We start from the raw sequence: 13,780 nt of genomic DNA on the forward strand, positions 1-13,780 counted from the left end.
AAAGGTCCCTGTCCCTGGTAACCACTTGCCTCCCTTCATTAGGTGAAGGAACCTAAATAAGGACCTCTGAGGGGGATCTCAAGGATCAAGCAGAGAGAGGACAATCCCTTTGGTCAACCTGGTCTCATTCCCAAGCCATTTAGGGCTTTAAATGTTGAAACCAGCAGTTTGAGTTGGGCCCATAAACAGACTGCAAGCCAGTGCAGATAACAAAGCGCAGGCATGATGTGATCACAATTGTAACTCCCCTGCTAAATGCCCTATTCTGGACTGGGGGGGACAGGGACGCGGGTGGCGCTGTGGTCTAAACCACTGAGCCTCTTGGGCTTGCTGATCAGAAGATTGGTGGTTCGAGTCCCTGCAACGGAGTGAGGTCCCGTTGCTCTGTCCCAGCTCCTGCCAACCTAGCAGTTCGAAAGCACACCAGTGCAAGTAGATAAATAGGTACTGCTGTGGCGGGAAGGTAAACAGCGTTTCTGTGTGCTCTGGCTTCCGTCACGGCATCCCATGCACACCAGAAGCAGTTTAGTCATGCTGGCCACACAACCCGGAAAGCTGTCTGTGGACAAACACCGGCTCCCTCGGCCTGAAAGCGAGATGAGCGCTGCAACCGCACAGTCGCCTTTGACTGGACTTAACCACCCAGGGGTCCTTTACCTATTCTGGACCAGCTGAAATTCCCAGACCATTCCCAAAGGCAGCCTCGCAAATAATTATTTTTTTTATATTCCACTTATGAATCACTTCCCAAAATGTATCCCAAAGTGATTTCAAAGCAGAAAATATAATGCACTGCAATAACGCATTCGATGCGTGGTTTGTTTCACTAGAGTAAGTTAATCCCAATTAATACTGTTGGCTGGTGCAGAGGCATCAACCGAGCACTTACCTGACAAGGTAGCTCTTCAGTTCGCCACGGTAATTGATGACCAGCAGCTCGGCTGACCATTGGGCGCTCGCTTTGTATTCCAGAAAAATCAATCCAGCAATAGCATAGGTCAAGTCTCCTGGGAAGCTAGCGCCCTGTACCAAAAGAAAACATTTCTTAAAAACAAATTTCAAAAGAATTTTATTTGGCAAGGGAGTTAAAAAACAATTCCAGGAATGAGAAAATTGTTTCTACACTGAACCAAAAAAATAAAAACCAACGCCATTGTTGTTTGGTGGAAACACTGGGAATGAATAGGGTTCAAATTCCCTCCTAGGTGACCTGGCACCAGTTGCTATCTGTCACCTTAACTACCTCATAAGGTTGTTGTGAAGATAAAATAGTGAGGGGAGAAACCAGGTAGGCCACTGGCAGCTGCTTGGAGGCAAATTGGGTTATAAATATAGAAAACACGGCAGCTAGAATATTATATGCACAGAAATGAAAAGAGGAGCAGGTCCCAACGAAGGAGGAATGGCTTTTGAAATGGCACAGAAATGGCACAGAAATGGCAAAGCCGACAGCGAAATTAAGAGATGCGAATTACGAGCTTTCCATAGAAGAATGGAAGCCTTTTGTGGAATATTTTCAAAAATACTACAGTCAAATGAAATTGCAGGATCTGAGATAAAAGCAGCAGAAGAAAAATGATAAAGTAACTGTAACAGAGAAACTTTTTTCTAGTATATAAAGATATAACGCAGTGGAAAAGGTTTGAGTAAAAATACTGCAGAAATGAGGGTGGGAAGTCAATTCATAAAACAATGTAACTATTTGATATGATGAATGTTTGAATGCTTGAAAAAATTCATAGAAAAATGTGTTACACAAAAAGTTTATAGAAAATAAAATAAATGTGCTAGCGCTATTTGCGCTAGAACCAAGCTTAGGACTAGTGCGATGGGATTTTTGCCTCCTCTTCTCCCCCTATCTTTGCCCTGTGCTGCCCACAAATCTGCTCTGAAAGGTTATGGGGGAATGCCAAACAGGTTTAGGGGGTGCATATGCGGGCATGTTCTGTTGTGCAAGGAGAAAGGTCCAAGATCATGAGAGCTGGAGTCCAATAACATCTGAAAGACCACACATTTCCTAACCCATTTTAGAACATATTCCTTCTTAAAGCTTTCAAGAGGTTACAGTGCTGTAATCACCTGCCTATTAGAAAGCCTAAATAGTAGGTTTAGGATTAAATAAAAGAAAAGGGTGAAAGCTGCCACAACAAGCAATATTTTCGACAATACACGAAGCAGCAGACTAGTTCAGATGTTAAACCGCATCCCCTTGGAACAGCTTTGTTGTGGAGGGCAAAAGCAATTCCACCCTAAAGCACCGACAGCTTTGCTGCCACAAATAAAAATTAATGTACTTCTGTTTGGCTACGTGAAACGCTGAATGGAAATTCACCAATAAACATGCAAAGCGACCATTCAACAAAATGAGCCATAAAGCGCTCACAATGCAAGCTCTCTCCGCATAAGTACGTCACATTAAAACCGTAATAGCTAAAAAGCTTCCATTTGCATGCAAATTGGACTTGTAAAATCCGGAGAAGAAAAGTAAATACCGGTGAAATGACCAAGAGTTCACTGCCGACCAAATCAAACACTCGCACTGTCCCTGTGCTTTCGCCGTAGGCGAGCAAAGTGCAGTCGTGACTCCATGCTACACGTCTCCATTGCGGGTTGGGATCCTTCGGGACTATGGGGGCAGAAAGAGACATGTTAATAAATGCAGAACAAAAGGTGTATATGGTCAGTGGTGCTACTTTTACTTGCAGTAGGCTGTGAAGGGGGCAGTCTCAGCTGCAATATGAACTGATCCACACAAATAGGGCTGCCAACAATTTTAGGGTCTTCCGAAAGAAAGCTCAATAACTTTTGGTGTCTCCTGGCTTTTACTTTTTGAAATATGGCAACCCTACACACAAACAGCACAAAAAAGCTACCACACGGCAGCCATATCATCACTATCACAAACCCTAATAAAATATCCGTTCACCAAAAAAGGTATAGGCAGGCTTTGGGTAACCCTGAGGTTTGCAGAAGTAAATAAATAAGATTAAATCTAATGCAATTGTGTATATGAAAAACAGCCCAATGACAGCAGGCATGTTATGTGGTCACAATATGCTGGAATAAAAACTGAGGATTGGGGCAACTGTAGCTGGGGCTGGAGGGTAAGAGAATGGAATTTTCTTAAAGGTCTCACTTGTTAATTGCTACTTTTCGTAGTTTACTTGCGTATGAAAAGCTACATACCTTGACATTTCCCAATGACAGATCCAAACTCATCCTTCGCAGACCTGCAGGATTTGAATTTCATATATAAAACTTGATGCAATGTACATCTGTCAGGATTTACGGCTGTGTCGCTAATTCTCTTGTCTAAAGCAGAAATGGGGCTCCTGCAACCTTCAAAATGTTGTTGGACTCGAACTCCCATGAGCCCTGAGAGTCAAGGATGATGGGAGATGTAGTCCAACATGTTCCCCATCCCTGGCTTAAAGAAAATAAACATGCACAAACAGATTCTGGTGCATTAATAGCAAACTGAATTGTACTCCAGTTCCCATCGGTTCGAGGAAGTGTGCTCAACAGTCAGGGACAATAAGAGTGCTAGTCCAACCAAATTTAGAGGGCACCACATTGGCCACCTCTGTTGTAAACACAACACAAACTTCACAATGAATCTGACATAAATAAGCTGTTTCTATAATAAGGTAACTTCCTTACGATTTTAGCACATTATTTCACGTGCAGGGGATATCTAATTCAGTAACATGTCTCAGATATTAAAGCTCTTTAGATTAAAGATCATATCAAAACTAAAGAACAGAAGTTTCAGACCAGTTTTCCCCCGCATTCTCTGACTTGGGATTTAACTAAATACTGGCTGTCTTCACATGATCAGATGCAGCCGTTTCGTTCCTTCCTTGACACAAGCAGCAAAAGGAACCAGGAACCAACAGCGAACTCTCTATTACTTCCATATTGGAAAACTATGCTTAAGGCTTCCAAACAAACCAGGATATGAAGCCACAAATTAAAGTTGGCTTCCAAGTCCTGGCATGTTTGGAAGCCATTATCCATAGTTCCCAGTTTGGACATAACATGAAGTTATGATTCCATGTGATTTCACTGCTCACACCCAGGGAAGAACAAGGATGCACAAAGTTTGTGTGTGTCACAAGATTTGTTTATGTGAAACCTCCAAACTAGCAATATGGCTACTGTGTTATATGGCCTTGCACACTCCGACTGGCAAGACAAAATTACTAAAATAGGTATGCACATTGTGTTATACTTATACTGTGATCCTATTCACTTGCCTGGGAGCAAGCCACAATGGGGCTCACTTCTGAATAGACATCCATATGATTCTACTGTTATTCATCTTACCTTATTTCTATGCACTGGTCTTGAACAGCTGCTAACAATTTTCCATTGCTAAAAGAGAAAAGCTTTGAATGAAAAAAAAAACCCCACATAATAATTACTGCTTTCAAAAGATGTCAGGAATAATTTTATATCCTCCAAGTCTTAAACCTAAAGGGTAAGCTACTGTTCCTTTGGAACCCGAATTGGATCATATAAAGTATCAGAATTCCCTAATTCCTAACGCCATCGCTCTCCAATAACCAGCATGTGTCAAAGATCAGACAGTGGTCTGGTCTGCATGTCATGTTAAGCCAAACCGTGGCTTAGCACAAATGCACAAGCTCTGAAAAGGGAGTTCATGGCTGCTTCATTTCTCTCCCAACTGCTTTGCTGCTGCACTGCGCTGAGCTAAACCATAGATTGATGTGGCTCCCTCAGAAGACCGTGAGGGCTCCCCACAAAATAACTCCACCATTTGCTACACCACTTTCAGTCACAGTGCATTAAGGGCCTATATAGCATAAGTTAAATCCTTATTCCCTTTTTCCAACCAATTAACTCCTCGCAATTATCTTTTTCTGGAGTCATCCCTGTACAGCAGGCAGGGGAACGGGACATGAGAAAAGCTCTGAAGCAGAACACTCTCTGTGTCCCAGCATTTGTCTTCAAAATTACAATGATTACAACAAACCACGTGGCTTTTGGAAATAGATTATCACACAAAATGAAAGGAAACTCGAGGCAAAACGGCCTCCTGTATATGTTTTGAGTTCTTTTCATTAAATGGTTTTTGACAAGTTTTCCGGAATATTCTTCCCTGTAGGCCTGCCCAATACCAACTGTCATTACTCCGTTTGAATCCCAAGCCTATGGGAAATAAAAGCCTCCAACATACACTCACACAGAGATTTAGTGATGGAAACCTTTAAACCAATTCATACTCCCATTTCAGTTGCCTCAGAGGACAAACCCCCACTAAAAGTCGTTTCATCGTAACTTGACTTGAATGACAGAACTTGCCTTCCGCTTCAGAGCAGTAAATTCCAATGAAATATTGTTTAGGAGGAAACTTGTTATTTCCCTGCCAAGATGCACACAGCTACTTTGAAACTATGAAATACATCTCCAGAATATAGAACTGTGGGTGTTTATTAAAATAATGTATGCTGTGACATCTATGCAGACAAGGCTTCACAGAGTAATGTTAAGGAAAGAAGGGCCTTGAGGAAAATGTACTTCTGTACAGGATACACAATAGTAATAGATAGATTATATGAGCAATAGTTTATAAATAGAACACAGAACAAAAGGACTTCTGAACAAATTAGGCCATATCCACACCATACATTAAAAGCCCTTTTATGCCACTTTAATGGTTATGGCCTTCCACAAAGTATAATGGAAAGTGTCGTCTGTTAAGGCTGCTGGGAACTGTAGTTCTGTGAGGGGTTTCCTGACAACTCCCAGCACCCTTCGCAAACTAGTAGAGATGTGAAGCAGAGTCAACACAGCAAGTCGTCTTCTTCTTTGGCGATCATTCGTGGCTGAGTAAGATTGTCTTCCATGAACACAGTCTTAACGGTGAGTCCGTAAGTGACTGTGGAGGCCCATTCTGGATCCACACGTCCTTCCACAGTGGAGACATAGATTTCCAGTTGATCACAGTGCAGGTTTGCCTAACGTGCCTTCCTCTTAGGACTTTCATCCTGAGTTCAAGCATTTTCAAAGTCCATGATGCCTTTGGTAAAGGCTGTTCTCCGGTTGGAGCACTCACAGGCCAGTGTTTCCCAGTAGTTGTTGTTGTTTATACTACATTTTTTTAGATTTGCCTTCAGAGAGTCTTTAAACCTCTTTTGTTGACCACCAGCATTACGCTTTCCATTTTTAAGTTTGGAATAGAGTAATTGCTTCGGAATACGATAATCAACCATCCGAACAACATGACCAGTCCAATGAAGTTGATGTTGAAGAATCATTGCTTCGACACTGGTGACCTCTGCTTCTTCCAATACACTGGCATTAGTTTGCCTGTCAGCAAGTCAATTACTCTAGCCACAACCCTATGCTGCCTCTCGCTAGCTTACACTGCTTTGGGTCCGATGTAAAATTATACTAACATATTTAACAAGCTCAGCTACACTAGCATAAGTCACAGTGAGAATAAGTGATTTTTCTCAGTATTAAGATATCTTAAGAATATTGAGTGGTTTATATAATAGATGTGTTGTATTATATGATATGCTTACAAATGTCTGTGCAGACATTTAGTTTGCATGGCAACTGCAATGTCTATTCATTAAACACAATATTTATATTTTAAAAAGCCACCGTAAAATGGGAATTGCCTTCTGATAATATCACCTGAGTATAATCTCCCATCAGCAATTTCGAGTGACACCACACACACCCCCACACCCCCACACACTTGCAAAGAAAAAGCAAAGCCACTTACCTTGCAAGGACTAAGTGCCAATTGATCTGTTTACTGACCAGGCGGACAAGTCCAACAGGGAGAGAAAATTTTGCAGGGCTGGAAATAGATACATGCTAATGTTGGAGTGTGCAAAGCTCAAACATACAAAACCACTGTCAGCATCATATAACTTCCCAGATCAGAACTATATTCCCAAAGAGTTATTATATAAAACACCCTAAAAACTGGCAGCAATCCTGTATCCCTGGGATACATGCACAATATACATCCATGCCCTTTCTATTCAACAAAAGTTATTTGCAAATATTAATGCTTCGGAAAAAGATGTTCCCTGCAGCAACCAACTACTTTATGCTCACCAAGTGGGAGGCACAATACTTTGCAGATGTCCTGCAGTAAGCTCACAACTTACGTGCATCTAACTTGTGCACATTCAGCTTTATGAACTTGGCAAAAAAAAAAAAATTTAAGGGGGTGGAAAAGGAAAAAAAAGATGTTCAGAGGAAAAGACTTTGGAAATCCCACCCACCATTGCACCCGATGTGTTTTGACTATACACAATTTTAGCTTCAGGCGCTATCCCCAGAAAGTAAGCCGTGCGTAAATTGTGGTCTTACCCTGTGCATCCTTTCAAACTAACTTAACACAGGGTTTGGGTTAGCTTCTGTTTAATAAAGAACAAAGAAACTTACCTGTACCACAAATACCGGAGCAAAAATAAGGCAGGGCCTATAAAAGAAGAAAAAGTTTGAATTCAGAAGGCCCTGTTCAAATCTTTGAAAGAGAGAGACTGGCAAAAAAAGGCTACTTTTCTATAGCTTTTTGTACATTTCTTCTACATTTTTCGAGGTCAACTCAGACATATTGAATGGGACCTCCTTACCTTCTTCCTCTTACTCCCGAATCCCATCTCTTACTCTGCCAATCTTACCTTTCAACACTCATTTCCATTACGCATTCTCACGCTCAAGCAAATACAAAAGTGTTTTATCACCTTAAACAATAATATTCCTTCTTTTGATTCATTGCAGCACACGTTGCAGATGTATAACAGTTTATCCGTGGGCAGTTTAACACTGGACAGCTACAGTCTTAAGGCCTGGCTCCAGCAATGCAAACCCTGTACAGATCTACACTGAAGTAAGCCCCGCTGAATCCACTGGAGTTTGGTGCCAGGTGTATCGATGACTGTATCTAAGGAGCAACCTTAAAACCTCTTTCTCACTACTCCACTTGCAACACTGACAAGTGTTGGGTTCTTATGCTGGCAAATGCTAGAACTCCAGGCATTCTATCATAGATCCAGAGAAGTGAAAACAACAGGTGCCTCTTAGTGCAACAGATACCAATAAATAACTGAATCAATGCCCACTTATATTAATTGCGGCTGGACTTGGGTACAGTAGGCAGGAGGAGGAGCTTTGACAAGAAAGATGACTTTACCTCTTCAGTACCAGAGGAGTCTATAATGTCACATAGCTCTGCTGCTACAAAACACTACTTTTAGCTGCCTTGCGGACCCAGTGGGCTATCAATGCAAAATACAAGCATCAAAGGCAATTACATGCTGAATCCAGCTATCGGTGATTAAACAGAATCCGTTTTTGATAATGCACACTGGCCATGTTTGGATGTCACATCAAACCATAGTTTAGCACAAGAACACAAAGTTCAGCAAGCCTCAGGGTAGTTGGAAGGTTTTCTTCCTGATTTCCATTAAATGGGCCATCCGAATGCTGAACTGCACATAACTATAATGGCAGTTTCTTTAAACTAGGCAGCACCATCACCCATTACTTAAAGTCAACTATGGTTTTGTCTAAAACAAGGTAAGATTAACCATGGTTTGCAAGGCTTCACCAACATGACAGGCTGGGGCTAATCTAAACCAGAAGCAAAAGCTGACCTCTCCCTTGCAGATGTGCTAGAGGAGGAGGAGGACAGAGCACATGGTTAAACGGAATATCCAAACAGGGATTAAGTGTTTGCAGTAAACCTTTCCTAAGAAATCTCAAAAGATCTGATTTATGCCTATACAGCTGTACCTTGGAAATTGAATGGAATCAGTTCCAGAAGTCCATTCAGCTTCCAAAATGTTCAGAAACCAGCTTCTGATTGGCTGCAGGAAGCCGCGGAAGCAACGACGTTTTGGGTTCCAAAGAACGTTCGCAAACCGGAACACTCACTTCCGGGTTTGCGGTGTTTGGGAGCCAAAACGTTGGAGTACCAAAGCGTTCGGGATCCAAGGTACAACTGTATGTGTATAAATGAATGCCAATGTGACACAATCGTTGCAGAAAGGGCAAGCAGCAGGCAGTTAGGAGAGGGAAGAAAGAGAGAAAAGAAACGAAGGGCATTAAGAGGAAGAATACTTTCCCCAGTAATTGTTATGCAATACATGTTGCCCAAAACAATAGGTGTACGGCAATATCAGATAACACACTTTATAAACAAATCCAATGAATTCACACCCCATTCATTTCTTCCACATAAGATTCACTAAACAATCCATCAGGGCAAGCCATGCATATTTACCTGTAATTGCTCTAGTGATGATAAATGATGCGCCATGCTTCCGGTTGCCTCTTGGCTGAAATTACAAGAAAAGAATTAGTCTACAACAACTGAACCCTTTATTCACCAACCTACCAAGAAAATGAAGTTTATGAATTACCTGCTGGGCTGTGCAACTATTTAAAATTCTTTTTCAGCTCCAAGGGCACTTTGCTGGCAAGCCATTCAACATACTTGTCACTCCCAAGTCACCTGAGATTGCTACCAACCCCTTTGCGGATGGCCACCAGTCCAAAACAAGTGGAAGGATAGTAAAAATATAAATGTGCAGGTAATATAATGCACCCCTGCTTTAGCAGTTAGAACCTCTTCCTTGGGATACTGCCCCACCCCAATTTTGAGCTACAGTCACTGGAATCTCAATACTCTCTTTAATGGCACAGGCCAGAGACGAAGTCTTCAGTATGAAGATAAATATAAATCTAAAAAGAATTATTTGGGCTGGCCCCTGTTTAGAAAGCAGCCGCGGTGCTGGTGTACTAGATTACACTGACAAAACAGCTGCTGGAGTTTATTACAGTGACTAATATACAAATATACTTATATGACAATCCCGGCCCGACTGCACCAGCTGCCAGTTAGTTTCCAGGCCTAATTCAAAATGCTGGTTTTGACCCATCAGGACTGCAGTACCTCAAGGACCGCCTCTCTCCATATGAACCGACCTGGACCCTGTGATCATCATCTGAGGCCCTTCTTTGTGTGTCTCCTCCATGAGAGGTCCAGAGGGTGGCAACACAAGAATGGCTCCCTATTTGTGAAATGCTCTCCCCATGGGACACCATCATTATATATACCTTTAGGCGCCAGGCGGAAATTTTCCTCTATAACCAGGTCTTTGGCTTTTAACTATCAGTGGCCTTTTAGGAGTGGGATGTTTTTAACGTGTTTCTCTTTCCTCTTGATTTTAATGTATCTATGTGTGGTTTGTTGTCTATTTGTTTGGTTATACAGTAATTTGTTTTGGGTTATCCCTGGCAGGATAAAACAACTAACAAATTTAATAAAATAAAGAAAGAAAGATTATTAAAGATCCACTGGGCTATGGACTCCCTCCTACCTAAGGTCATTGCAAATAAACTCTGTTGCAATTATTGGTTTGTTTGTTTATGTGCCAAAGCCTAAGTTGTCCTGTGGAAATAGTATTTTGAACAAGGATAACAATATTTTTGAACAAGGAGGATACAACACATGTTGTTTACCACCCTATAGAATTGCTTCTATAGAATTGTTTTAGTAGACACATTTGGGGAATTACAAAGTAGAAACAAAGCAGTTCTTTCTCTTTTAAGTCTTAGACCTGATCAAAGAGCAGAAGGAACCATTCAATGGATTTGCTCCCAGATAAACGGGAATAGGATTGAGATTTACCGTGCAATCCTATGCTACCTGGGAACAAGTCTCAATGAACACAGATGGGCCTACTTCTGAGTAAAAATGTAGAAGACTGCATTGTAAAGCTGAAGTCAACTGCCTGGTTCATACAACACACCAAGCTGAACTTTGGCTTAGTGATACTCCGTGTGCCCCCAGAAAGAAGTGTTCCTACCCAGTCATTTTTGCTGCTACATTTGGCTTAGTGTTGTCTTAACCAGGGCTGATGGTTCAGCTCTCGCCTCACCAACTTCAAATTGTAGCTAAGGTTTGTCCTCAACCACGAGCCCCAGTTTGGGTGGAATTTGGCTTAGCTCTGCTGGTGTGGCAGCAAAAAGGACCAGGGAGGAGCAAAGCAGCAACGTCGTAAATCTCATTATGCTCAAATTAGAGCAACTAGGTTGAACAGAATATAGGACTCCTCTAAAAACAAAGAAACACACATCATCTAGATACAAATCCTGTACAGATGCTCAATTAAATGTAAAACAGAATGTACAGAGGTGAGACCACTAGCCCCAGCAACCTTTAATACTCCATTTGCACAGGTGCATATCCAAAAGACTCTCTATGAACACATTTTGAATTAGCTGTTTATTGAACTGTTTGAGGTTTTTTACTAACCAGCTTGTTTTACATACTGCTTTGTCATTTCTATGGCTGTTTGATGCTATATTTTATTTGTTGTTAGCCACCTTGGGCACCTTTGTGCGAAAGGGGAGTATTAATTCAAATAATAAAGAAATCATAGTGCTGCGTATTAAAATCGTTTTGATAAAATTTGGTGTGTATCTTCCAAGCGGTGGTCTATGTTTCAAGTTCCAAACCTAGCTTGACTCTTACAGCACACTTCAGCTGGAACCAGGAAAAGCAGAAATACACAACGCAATGTGAGTATCTCCTTAGAAGACCAAAACATCAGAATGATGGCTAGTGTCCATATTCAAGAAAACATTCTATATTTCACATTCACATCCTCAGGATGCTTGCTGACCACACATCCTTTTGCAAGAGGCCAGGAACAAGCAAAGCCAACACAGATGTGAGACTCACACCAGTCTTGAAAATGGAAAGCACTTTCCAATGGTAGGTAGCAACCACAGGACGTACTAATCCCAGCAGAGGCTGGGAATTCAAAATATATTTTGGTTCTATAATTAATATAATTTAGCTTTGCTTGATAAGTGGGAATGCATAGAAATCGTTAAAAACAATGGCCAAGTACTTGTGGTTATAATATTATATTAATTATTAAGCATTTCCTGCCGTTTTCAGAAAGTAAAATTGAAATCCCTCAATTTTCCTAAAGCGGTTTATGCACTTCTTCATGAAAAGTGGACTTACCAAGTTCCCGTGAATAATAATAACAATAACAGTATTTTTTTTATTTATACCCTGCCCATCTGACTGGGTTGCCCCTGCTATTCTGGGCGGCTTACAAAGCATATAAAAACAACCACCAATGCTAATAGCAACCATATATTAAAAAGTCACCATTAACTTTAAAACAAACCACTTATATCAAATAAAGCAATATTCCACAATCCATTAGAATCTAATAGCAAACAGTAATCTTAATAGTAAATGTTGCCCCATCTCAAAAGCAATAGATGATTCAAATACTTCACCCCCAGAAACATATGGTTAAAACCCATGGCTGAAGCAATTTGCAAAAATTAAGCTTAAAAAATAAGAACAATAATTTATTATTTATGCCCAACCCATTTGGCTGGGTTTTCCCAGCCACTCTATCTAAAAACTAGTTTCTGCTAGTGGTCCCCATTGGTTTCAGATGCATAGCTCATATCGGGCTACGCATTTAGCATTCTGAGTCCACTTCTGTAGAACTCCCTCCCTGCTGACTTCAGATAGGCCCCGGTTATATATATATATATAATAAAATCTATGCACCAGTTGATTGCAAAAAAAATAACAAAAACAAAAACAAGCCACCAGTACTTTTAGCAAGCGTTGTAAGTAAGCTTTTCTGTTGTTGTGTTTCATTTTATCTTTATTGTATCTTTTGCAACCTTCTTGTACACCATTTACAGATGACAGTATTAACTGGCCAGAAACACATGTTTAATCATAGCTGTCAACTTTTCCCTTTTCTTGCGAGGAATCCTATTTGGAATAAGGGAATTTCCCTTTTTTTAAAAAAGGGAAACGTTGACAGCTGTGTGTTTAATACCCATAAACCTGCAAAAATTAAGCTTCAAAACAGAATAATGACTCCTTTTGAATTGATGTGTTCCTGAGTAACTCTTTGCAAAGCAATGCAATACAATTCAAAACAAAACAAAGACGAATAGGAAATGTTTATGGTAAAAAGCTAATTAAATATTAATAATAATAATAATAATACGATAAGAAGAATTAATAAGAAGAAAAGGCCATGCCCCAAAGGACACGTCTGCTCAGGAGTAAGAGCCCCACTGGTTTGATGGGCGGCTTGTCGCCCGCCCCGCTTCCCTTCTCCTCCTACGTGGCTGGGCAGCGGAGCCCCGGGGGCCGCCGGGCAGGTGCTTGCCTGCCTGGGGGGGACAGGGAGACCCACCTGCACCTCCGTCTCCGGCGGCCACTCGGTGTTGACCAGCAAGTCGTAGAGGATGTTCTCCTCTTCGCTTTCTTCTGCTTCTATTGCCGCCTCCAAGCTGCCTCTGCCCGTCTCCGCTTCGCCTCTTCGCACAGCAGCCATGATCATCGGCGGTCCAGGCTGCAGCTGCTACGGCGGCTCGCAGCGGACAAAACTCTCTCTCAAGATAGAGGCGTTCGGTTTTTAACCCCTTACGATCCCCCACCGAATCGCTTCTAGGTAACGCGAGCCAGGTGTGTGTTTGTGGTGAAGGCTGCAGACGTCCTGTGCTACCTGACATAGGAATAAATCCCGCCGAGATCAACTCACATTGTTATTATACAATATATTCTATATTAACATATTATGTGTGAATAAATCCTGCTGAGCAATGTTGATACACTGTTTTAATCTCTTATTATATCAGCATATCATATCATATTGTTATAATACCATCTATATTAATAGATTATGTGTGAATAAATCCCACTGTGCTTGTATACATATACTATTTTTAA

At 41.3% G+C, this 13,780-nt stretch overlaps 1 protein-coding gene across 2 annotated transcripts in view; it reads right to left on the reverse strand.

Moving 5' to 3' along the window:
* Positions 1-13,502, reverse strand: part of NBAS (NBAS subunit of NRZ tethering complex) — a 180,351-nt gene extending 166,849 nt beyond the window's left edge. Inside the window, exons 1-8 of one of the 2 annotated variants that reach the window (XM_083495383.1) lie at positions 13,245-13,502; positions 9,275-9,329; positions 7,432-7,468; positions 6,758-6,835; positions 4,327-4,374; positions 3,187-3,230; positions 2,493-2,626; positions 890-1,023 (exon numbers count right to left, since the gene is read on the reverse strand). In XM_083495383.1, the coding sequence (XP_083351509.1) occupies positions 890-1,023; positions 2,493-2,626; positions 3,187-3,230; positions 4,327-4,374; positions 6,758-6,835; positions 7,432-7,468; positions 9,275-9,329; positions 13,245-13,391 (677 nt within the window). In that variant the 5' untranslated portion in view covers positions 13,392-13,502. The remainder of the gene's footprint in view (positions 1-889; positions 1,024-2,492; positions 2,627-3,186; positions 3,231-4,326; positions 4,375-6,757; positions 6,836-7,431; positions 7,469-9,274; positions 9,330-13,244) is intronic. The other variant, XM_083495382.1, reaches the window with a different exon arrangement.
* Positions 13,503-13,780: the final 278 nt, after the last annotated feature.

Source organism: Podarcis liolepis (genome assembly GCF_965112155.1).
Source record: "Podarcis liolepis genome assembly, chromosome: 3".
Taxonomy (NCBI): Eukaryota; Metazoa; Chordata; class Lepidosauria; order Squamata; family Lacertidae; genus Podarcis; species Podarcis liolepis.